The following is a 10,700-nucleotide window of genomic DNA, read 5'->3' on the forward strand; positions in this document are numbered from 1 at the left end:
TGTTCAAACGTAAAATGTATTATTCCTCTGTGCCAATAGGTTAGAATGATTTTCCGCAAAGAAAATAGTTTTTCTGGGCCTAGAAGATGATGCCCAAGAGAATGAAAGATTTAACCCTGGCTTCCAGGCTTTGTCCTTCGCGCATGGCTTCTCCCCTCTGTCCTCCCACACTGTTGTAAAGAGCTGCAGACTCAGACGAGAGCAAACGCGCGCACGCTGGGCGTCTGCGGATCCCCGCAGCGATGCTCGGGAGGGGCTCAGAGCCTAAGCGGCAAGGAACGCACGCCCCTGGGCAGGTTGCGAGCGGGCTGCACATCTGCGCACGCGCGGGGGGCCTAGGCGGCCCGCTGGCCTTCTGGGTGCGGCGCGTGCGCCGCTCGTCCCGGCCGCGGTCTACTGAGGAGACTCAGGGTGTCTCGCTACTGCCGCAGTGCGGTCCGTCGTCCCTTATCACGCGCGGGATGCTGCTCCTGGCGTTAGGCGGTCCGTGGGCGGCCGGACTGCGGCTCGGGGGGAAGAAGACGGCGCCGTGGGCGGCCACCGCGCTTCGAGGCCCCAGGGCGGCCCTCTCGTGGGCGGCCTCCTGTAGCGGCTTCTCAGGGCCGATTGGCGGCTGGGGCGCGGGGCTGCGGGGAGTCGCGCCGCTTCTCCCGCGTCCCGTGCGAGTGCAGGTCGGCCGTCCGAGGGCTTGCGGACTGGAGTAAGGGTGTGGGGCGGGAGTGGCATCCGGCCTGGGGAGCCCGTGCTCTCAGGCAGCTCCTCCTGGCCTGCCTGGCGCCTCTAGTGCGGAAGGAGCCTTTTGCGGGGCCCGCAGAGGGAGCAGGCCGCTGGTCCTGGGGTGCACAGCACCCGAGAGTCCAGCGGTGCCCGCTGTAAAGTGGTTATTTTCTGGGCAGTTTCGGTCACTCTACAAGTGGTTGCAAATCCAGCAGGTTTGTGAGGAGTCTGCTGATTTTCTTTTCTATCCTTGAGCGGAAGCTCGGAATGGTTAATTTGCGACGAAATTAGAGGCATCACGTGGAGATTGAATCTGAAAGAACTCAGAGAACCTGGTTTTGAATTTTTTTTTTTTATTAAGTGGCTCTATTTTTAGGAATTCCTTTGCTCCCTGGAAAAAGGGGGTGGACATGTTAATCCTTCTCATTTTTAATCTGAATAAATTGTCTTCTAATCCTGCCCCATAAAACATCAGGATTATCAACGTGGTTGAAATTTGGAAGAAAGGCCAACACGGGAATTGGAATCTAATTAAATGTCAGCATAAAGGAATTAGGGATGCCTTTTACATTTTGAAGAGTGTGTGTTGTGAAAGTCATTTTCAGAGGTTTGGGGAACTCTTGTTCTTGTGAAATTTGAAGTAGGATTTCAAGTAAAATATTTTTTTACGAGGAACAAGGGATGAATACAAGGCCTTTGGGGGAAAGAGCCATTCTTTTTAAAAAATACTAGCTATAGTATAAATATTTTAGAGGTATTAAAAACGGTCAGGACTTCAAACAATCTGAACTTGCAGTGGTTTACTTACATAATTTTTTTTTGACAGTCAAGTGAGAGTGACGTGGAATAAAAGAAACTGTCCCATTAGCTTTTACTTGTTTAAGGCCACTTTATCTAAAAAGCTGCTAGCTGGGATGCAAACCTGGGTCTTCCAACTCCAGTTCAGCGTGTGTCCATTTGAGAATTAAGGAAACCCATTCTGTTACTCAGTTTTAATTTTTTTTTTAGCTCTTTAAATTATTTGGGAGAATTCTTTAAATCACCCCATGTGATAAGTTCTCTTTTAGTCTTAATTATATTATTAAAAATAAAAAAAGTTAAAAGTTGATCTAAAATGCAATTTATTATGTAGTCACCTTATAATGGTCTCTGTTCTAATAGGTACCTGTTTATTGGCATGGATGTGTTCGATGTTTACATACACAACATGAAAAAGCAGAAGATGGAAGGCTGATTTATACTGGGAATCTGGCCCGAACAGTATTTGGTGGGTAATCGGAAGTGAGGATATTTCCCCCTTTTTTTTTTGCCTTTTAGTGTAAAAACGGTTCTTAGCATGTAGTGTTTATTATTTTAGCACCTTGTAATTATAACACATGAGGAAAAAATACAATTTTTTTTCTTGTGGCCTGTTGAGAGAAGATTTAGAGGCTGAGACCTTTGCATTTTTAGGAGATTTTTAAAAGGTTTTTTGAAGACTCTTATGACTGATCTTATACCTGGGCACTAAAGATTTCATCACCTCTTGGGATGTTTAGCAACAAAACAACTGAAAGTGTCTATTTATGTAATGTTTGTGGATGTCCAGAGAAAAAGTGTGGACGAGTACCTCTTAAGAATTATTTTGGGCAAGTAGACACTTCTCTCTATTTTTAAGTTGGCAGTTAAAATGAGTATGTAGTACCTTTATAATTAAAAAATATATTAATTTTATATTTTTTAGGTCATTTTAGAGTTTTCAGCAAACATGTTTGTTTAGTTGCTTTTCCAGGTGGTAGGGAGTTATCGTAGAGATGGAAAAGACTGTATAAAATAGCTAATAAGTTTAAAGCTCTTTCTTTAGATTGTAATTCAGTATTTAGTGTGGAATAATTCAGTAGGAAAGGTCAGAAGAATTTAGATATGTGATAGTCAAGTTCTGGAGGTTGTATTTCATTTTAATAACCCTTAAAAATAAGTATAACCCGAAATATCTGGAGGACTACTTTATAGTTGGCCACAAGATTTCAGCGCCCCATTTGTGTGTGTGTTTTTGATCATGTTGGTGTCAACTGATTGTCTAAAATTTACTCTGGAAATCTGTAAGTTCTCAACTTTATGGCATTAAAATAGACTGTGTTTAAAATACAGTTTAAGCTATTTAAAACTTTCTGGGAGTAAGGGCTGATTATAATCACTATTCAGAGGAGTTCTGAAGTTACTGGAATAATCATTCTTGGATGGTAGAAATTTCTTCAGGAGTCAATACATGAGTGGCCATTGAGCCTGAGTCACACCTCTGGCTTGGGATACCTGGACTGATGTTACTGAGATGTGTTAACAGTGACCCTCATTGTTCCCCTTCTGAACACAGACACCATTCCTTCAGACGAAGGGAAGACTTATTAATTTGTTTCACGTTTCCACTTGACTTCATGCTGGAAAGAAGAGAATGTAAATAGGAACTAATTTTGGTGTGGGTAGGATGTAACGTTTGTGGAAGAGCATAGCTCTCCATGGTATTCAAATGTCTAGAATTGTAACTTGTAGAATTAAATCTTTGAGTTCTTTCAATATTATGATAATAGAAAGTCACTCTATATATTTATCAGGGATTAATTTTTTTGTATGTAGAAATTGAGGGAGAAACATTTTTTCCATGTAAAACTGAGTGAGAGACCATTAACATAGAGGTACCGTTTCTGTAGATTCTTTAAACTACCAGATGGCTCCAGTTTAAAGACATTTGAAGGGCCTTTTAGTTGACAGTTCTTGTTAATTTTGCAGCAAGTAATTACTCATGTCATGGTATTCCCATTTTAAGATGAGTAGAATTTGAATATGAAGAGGTGTGAGTGAAGGGCATCCCGGCTGTGGAAGTAGTATGAGCAAAGGCATCAAGATGGAAAAGCCCAGAATATGTTTAGAAAATAGCAATTACTTCAGTCCAAGCAAAATAAAGTATGTGTGCGTGTTAGTTTCCTAGGGCACTTGTGTTAAATTTCCACCAACTTGGTGGCTTAAAACAGTAAAAATTTATTCCCATAGTTCTGAAGCCTGGAAGTCTGAAATCAAGGGGTTGGCACAGCCATGCTCTCTGAAGCCTCTAGGAAAGAATTCTTCCTTGCCTCTTCCAGCTTCTGGTGGCTCCCAACAGTCCTTTGTGTTCCTTGGCTTGTAGCTGCAGAACTCGTCTCTGCCTTCTGCTTCACACGGCCTTCTCTGTGTCTCTGTTTGTCCTGTTCTGTCCCTTTAAGGATACTCTCATTGAGTGTAGAGCCCACCCTAATCCAGTATGACCTTATCTCAACTTTTGGTTGTCTGCAAAGACCCTTTTTCCAAATAAGGTCGCATTCTGAGGTTCTGGCTGGACGTAAATTTGGGGAGGACACTATTTAACCCACTTCAGTGTAACAGAAGTAATGGGGAAAAAAGAGGTAGTTGGACGGGCTGAGGAGGCTTTTATATAGAAGGCAGCTTGGTCCCCATTTATCCCATGTGTACTGCTGTTACAGCAAATACCTGTGGGAGGAAAGAAGGAATTACTTTTTAAATTGCTGGTGCAAGATAATTAAGCCTTCAGCCAACAGCAGTGTATGAGAGTGTCTGCTTTGTTATTGCCTCACCAACAGAGTATGATGTCAAACTTTTGGTTTTGCCAGTTTAGGGGAAAAACTCTCTCACTGGTTTTAATTGCATGTTTCTCATGATTGGGGTGTAGCATCAGTTCATCTGTTGAAGTTCATTTTGTTTCCTCGGACTGTCTGCTTATATTCTCTTGCATGTTTGTATATTAGGTTGTTATCTTTTTCTTCACATACGCTAGAAACCTTTTATATATTGAGGATATTAACCCTTTGTGATGTAAGTTGCAAATATTTTTTCTCATTTGCCTCTTTTACTCTGTTTATGGTATTTATGTCCATGTATGTTTTAAAAATCAGATTTGTTAGTTTTTCCCCTTGATTGCCTCTGTATTTTGAGTCACAATTAGAAGAGTTTTCCCATTCTCAGGTTATAAGGGACTTCATGGATGTTTTCTTCTTATACCTCTCAGGATTATTTGGAATTTCCCTGATTTATAGTATGGGAAGTAGACTGAATTTTATCTTCTCCATTTGGCCATCCAGTTGTCCCAACACCACTAGTTTTGGAGTATATCTTTATTTGATGCTAAATTTTCATGTGCAGTTGGATGGTTACTAAATTTTCCATTTAGTTCCATTAATCTGTTTATTTGTGCACCAGAACCACACTATTTTAATTATAACTCTAGGTTTTAGTATCAACCCTTCCCTTTTTTTTTCCGCTTCCTTTGTTTTTCCAAATTTACTTTATAATCGACTTGTCTACTAGGATCTCAACTCATCTTTTTCCAAACAGATGGTATTAGATCATGTTAAACTTACACATTCAAACTAAGAAAAGTTACATTTTTAAGTCATTTATTTATTGTGGTAAAATACACGTAATGTAAAATACCATTTTGACCTTTTTAAAGTGTATAGTCCAGAAGTCATTGACTTTTAATCTTTCTAATGTGATAGGTAAAAATATGTCACTTGAATGTCTTTCCATGGTAAAGGAGTTGAATACCTTTCCTATATGTTTCTTAATCACTGGGGTTATTTTTTTTTTTTGGTAATTTGCTGTTTTAATCCCTGGCACCTTGATAAAGTTAGCCCCATATTTGAACATTTTATGTTAGATCTGTGGAAGGGCTTGTTAATAGAGTTTTATTTGATAATCTGCTGACTGAACTAACTTTCATAGTATTCATAAGGATCTTTGAGTAATATTAAATCTTTTATTGGGAACTGAGGTAGAAGCCAGTCAGCCCGAAAGCAGATTTCTCACCTGGAGAGGCAGTGCATTTTAGTGGCCAGCAGCCTGGACTGTAGCATCAGATTGCCTGGGCTTGCAGCCCAACACAGCCACTAGGTAGTTCTGTGACATTGAGCAAGTGCCTCATTTTTCTCATCTCTTAAATGGGACAGATCATAATGATAATTACGTATCTCTCTCAATGGGACTTTTTTGTAGATTTTATGAATAAAACATGTGAAGTGCTTAAAGCAGAAACTGGAATATAATAAGCACTATGTATGTGTTTTGATTTTGTTTGTTGTTGTTTTGTTTGATGACGATATGGTAGAAAGGTAGAAGAATTAATTGGATTGTTTCTTGTATCAGTTAAAGGTATTAATTCTCTCCCATTTTCCCCCCTATTTAGGTGTGAAATGTTTCTCTTACTCTACAAGTGTGATCAGCCTTGCATTTCTCCCGTACATTTTTGCACAAAATAATATTATATTTGGAAGTGTGCCTTTGCAAATCTTATTCTACAGCATCATAGGAAGCTTTACCGTGATCACTCCAGTACTACTTCACTTTATTACCAAAGGCTATGTCATTCGGTTGTACCATGAGGCCACAACAGACACTTACAAAGCCATTACTTACAATGTGGTGCTTTTAGAAACAAGCACAGTGTTTCACCAAAATGATGTGAGGATTCCCAACAGTGCACATGTGTTTACCACATTTTATGCCAAAACAAAATCTTTGTTAGTTAATCCAGCGCTCTTTCCAAACCCTGAAGACTATAACCATCTCATGGGTTATGACAAACCATTCACTTTTGATATGGAAGAAGCCAGTGAAAAGAAACAGCTTAAAGAAGAGAAATGAGCCTGTTGTTTTTATGTTTGTGCTTAAATGTGATGTATGTTCCAATGCATAATAATAAAATTGCTTTTGCTTTTGATTTATGTTAGTGACTGTTAAAAAATAATCTGAAATTGTATCAAAAAGAACTTTAACTTTTCAGAGAATTATGTTCCTTTATAATAAAGTAAGTTATGTTTGAAAAACAAAACGTGATATTCTACCATTCTTGTTTTTAAAAGGTGTGAAAATAGATGTATTTGCTGACATACGCTTTTATACTTTTATATTGTAAGTGTGGTTGCCTCTCAGCTGGGGATTAGATGTTAGAAGCAAATGGGAGAGTTATTTTTCCTCTGTGTTTGGATTTTCCTAAGGATATAGACATTACCTTTTCTCACATTAAAAACTCTTTAAAAGTTCACAAATTATGGAAAGCAGTGTTAATCTGCTTCCTTTGGTTCAGAACACAGGCTGTTGTTTAACTTCTCTGGTTGTCCATAATAAGGATTTCCATTAGAGTGTGTGTCCAGTAGAGTGTGGTTAGCTGTTGGAGAAAGAAAGGGTGACCTGTGTTGTGTTGTTTTCAGTGGTCCCATTTGTCCCTCCACGTCCACTCCTCTGGTACACCCTGTCACAGTAGAAAAATCGTCTGTACTGAATAGATGGATAGTACGTTTAGTAAAGTAGCAGTCTCTGAGCTATCAAGGCATTTTAAGATTTTTACTTCTAATTGTAGAGAGAAAGTTGGTTCTTGGTAAGGATTTTCAGCCAGGATCAAAAGGCCTCAACTCATGCTATTTAGTTGAGTAGATACTGGTGACGTCTTAGAGTGTGCCCAGCAGTGCTAGTTGCCAGAGTCATGGTTAAGAACAAAAGACCCAGTCTGTGTGGAGCTGCCTAACGTCTCCCATCACCTGCCACAGTGGTCAGTATAACCTAATCTTTATGGCGTGCTGTGTGCGGGGGAGGTTGATGGAGACCCGGCTCTACGCAACCGCCTAATGTCTCCTACCGCCTCCCATGATGGTTCATATCTTTTTGGTTTGCCTGTGTGTGAGAGAGGCTGATGGAGGAGCAGTAGGAGATCACTAGTTCCCAGGGGGAAGGATCAAGTCTGAAGCTACTAGAGGCTTATGGGAGGCAGCTTAAGACAGAGCAGTGCACATCTCTCTCAGACCCAGAGCCTGCCTTCTGCTAGGATCAGCCAGCTTGTGATCGAAGTAGAGGGCCGGCTCCGTTGTCAGAAAGATGAACAAGCTGACGCCTTCTCTGTCCTCAGCTTGGGCCTCTGCCTGCCTGCTCTTCTGTCCTCTGTCCCCTAGACATACATCTGTTGCTGTTTTAGCAGTTAATGTGATTTGCATCTTTCTAGGAAAAGATTATTCCATAATCAAATACTCATCAAATCATTAGATAAGACAGGAAAAAAAAAACAACCAAAAAACAGCGTTGTTAACGTCTTGAAGTTTTTTCCCAAGGGTCATCTCTCATGACTTGATTTGAGTACATACATCTCTTTCATTAAATGTCCTGTATCCGTGTAACCATTTTTGTCACCTGTGCAGTGGAGTGAAAAGCCATTTTTTATTAGTATCAGAATAATTCCTCAGAAGACAACTTGGTGGTTTTGGGAAAAGAAAAGAGGCTTAAAAGTCCACGTGAGAAAGATGACTTCTCAAGGGCATGCTCTGGAGTGAGACCAAGATGTAGAGAAGGATCAGCGTGCATAGGATAACATGATGGTCACTGAAATAAGTCAGAAACAACTCCAACTAAGGTAAGGAGAAATACACGCACGTCTCCCATGCCACTTCAGTACCCTCTCCCTGGCAGAGTAACCTTGGAAAGATTGAGAAGGTGATGAGTCTAACTATACGGAAAGGACATTGAGTCAGTTATGTGAGTCTCAAAAGGCAAGGAGATCCAACCCGACATCTGGGTTACATCAGATAATAGACCCTTTGACAATAAAATGTAATCTTTTTCTTCATATAGATTTCCAAAGGCTTCAGCTTTTGGAAGCAAAAGTAACAAAACGGCTGTTAGGTTCTGAATGACAGCCTTAGTGTGGACACATTTGTTAGGTAAAATTCTGATTTTTTTCACAACAACATGACTCTTACCTGAATTCAACAATTACCAATATGTGGTCAATATTGTTTCATCTAGACCCCAACCAATTGCCCTCTACTTTATTTTGGAAGCAAATCCCAGGCATCATATTTCTTTCTTAAATACTTAGTTTTGTAACTCTACAAGATAAGGACTTAAAAATATATAACTACAATACATTATAATATCTAAACTGCTCCTACCTCAATGTTACCAAATATCCAGTCTATTCAAATTTCCAATTGTTTTATAATTTTTTCTCCACAATTTTGTTTGGATTAAGATCTAAGTAAAGTTCCCACCTTTTTCACACCAATTTTTGAAATGCCTTTTAAGACTTCTCTAGTCTATGGGCCCCTCCATTTCTTTCACTTTCCCCTTTGCAAGCCATCTGTTGAAGAAACTGGTTTTGATCCTTTATGTGTTTTCATGGTCTAGATATTCTGATTGTATCTCCAAGTTGTAATTGAACATGTTTCTCTGTCTATTGTATTTCCTATAAATTGGTAGTTGGACGTGCAGCTTCATCACATTGAGGTTTAGTTATTTTGGACAAGACTGATTCATAGCAGATGTGTTTGTATTAGTTACCTATCATTGCATAACTAATTGCCCCTGAAACTTAGTGGTGTAAAACATCAACAAACATTTGTAATATTGCACCGTGTTTGTTGGTCAGGTAGTCGAGAATGGCTTAGCTGAGTGGGTGTGGCTGAGGTTCTGTCATGGGACTGCAGTTAAGATATTAGCTGGTGTTGCTGTCATCTGAAGGCTGGACGGGGGGCAGCCGGAACTGCTTCCAGAGTCTCATTCACATGACTGATAAATTGGTACTGGCCTTTTGGGAGGAGGCCTTAATTTCTTACCACATGGATCTCTCTTTACGGCTACTTGTTTCCTCCAGAGCAGTCGATCCAGGAAAGCAAGGTAGAGGGCACTATGTTTTTTATAATCTACCTTGGAAGTTGCACATTGTCGTTGTGCATTATTTTCTTAGTTACACAGTCACCTGTCTTCATTGCTGAGGGGAGCTAGACAAGGATTTGCATACCAAGAAGTAAGGATCATTGGGAGTCATCTTGGAGGTTGGCTCCCACAGTGTTCATCCATCAAGAGGTACACAATGTCTTTCTGTCTCTCTGTGATATTAGCAACCATTGATGCTCAGTGCCCAAGTTCACTAATTCATTAGATGCTGTGAAATGGTTATATTCTATTATTCCTTGTTCATGTATTAGCTGAAATACTCCTAAAGGTAGAGAAAAGAGTACGAGAAGGCAAAGGAAATTTGCCTGTCTCTACTATTTGGTTACCAGTAGTTCAGTTTACTATAGAAAAGTCAGGACAAATGCTTAATTCTTTCTGTTTATCAGTTTTCGAAATAGAGCTGGTTTCCTAGCATCATCTGATGATTAATTAGACTTTAAAAAAATTATGAGCTCATGAATTTAAATATATTTGATGTATTTCAATTAATTGCTGCTACTATCTTATTAACATTCATATAGTCTGTAGGTTGGCTGAATAATGGTCCCCCAGAATGTTCATGCCTGGAAGATGTAAATATTACCTTATATGGCAAAAGGAATTTTATAGATGGATCTTGAGTTGGGGAAATTTTCCTGGGTCATCCAAATGGGTCAGTGTAATCACAGTGTCCTTATAAGAGGGAGGCAGGGGATCAGGGGAGAAGGCAATGTGATGTTGGATGTGGAGATGGGAGTGCTGAACTTTAAAGACGGAGGAATGCCAAGTTTGCAGCTCTCAAGCTGAAAAAGGCAGGCAAACAGATTTGTCCCCCAGAAGAACCAGTTATGTGGACACTTTGATTTTTAACCCGTTGAGTTCATTTGTACTGTTTTAAAGCATTAAGTTTGTGGTGGTTTGTTACAGCAGCAATAGAAAACCCATCTTTGGTCAATGGGACTGTCCTGAAACTGGGGATCTAATATCTTGTTCTAGGCTCATCTCATACATTTGTTGCCTGAGACCTGGAAATGGCAATTTCTCTAGGGTCTTTGTTCCTTTTAGTGGGAAATGGTGTTTTGAGACCACTAGAAGCATTCATGGATTTTTCTTCTCCCCACTGGCCCCCCACCTTTTAAAATATATTTTAAAATTGTGGTAAAAACATATAAAATTAACCATCTTAATCAATTCTAAGCATACAGTTCAGTAATGTTAACTATATTTACATTGCGGTGGAACAACTCTCTAGAACT

At 39.8% G+C, this 10,700-nt stretch overlaps 1 protein-coding gene across 1 annotated transcript; it reads left to right on the forward strand.

Annotated features, from left to right (window-relative positions):
• Positions 1–312: 312 nt before the first annotated feature.
• Positions 313–6,574, forward strand: TMEM70 (transmembrane protein 70). Its single transcript, XM_074355046.1, has 3 exons — positions 313–671; positions 1,879–1,984; positions 5,930–6,574. Exons 1-3 carry the CDS (start codon positions 462–464, stop codon positions 6,385–6,387), a joined length of 774 nt encoding a protein of 257 aa, XP_074211147.1. The 5' UTR covers positions 313–461; the 3' UTR covers positions 6,388–6,574.
• The last annotated feature ends 4,126 nt before the right edge of the window (positions 6,575–10,700 follow it).

This window comes from Camelus bactrianus, chromosome 29 (genome assembly GCF_048773025.1).
Source record: "Camelus bactrianus isolate YW-2024 breed Bactrian camel chromosome 29, ASM4877302v1, whole genome shotgun sequence".
Taxonomy (NCBI): Eukaryota; Metazoa; Chordata; class Mammalia; order Artiodactyla; family Camelidae; genus Camelus; species Camelus bactrianus.

Excerpts from the sequence above, each read along its gene's own strand:
- TMEM70 (XM_074355046.1), top strand. The coding sequence starts at position 462 with ATGCTGCTCCTGGCGTTAGGCGGTCCGTGGGCGGCCGGACTGCGGCTC. Across the intron at positions 672-1,878 it reads CGCGTCCCGTGCGAGTGCAG|GTACCTGTTTATTGGCATGG; the intron begins GTCGGCCGTCCG and ends CTGTTCTAATAG. Across the intron at positions 1,985-5,929 it reads TCTGGCCCGAACAGTATTTG|GTGTGAAATGTTTCTCTTAC; the intron begins GTGGGTAATCGG and ends CCCCCTATTTAG.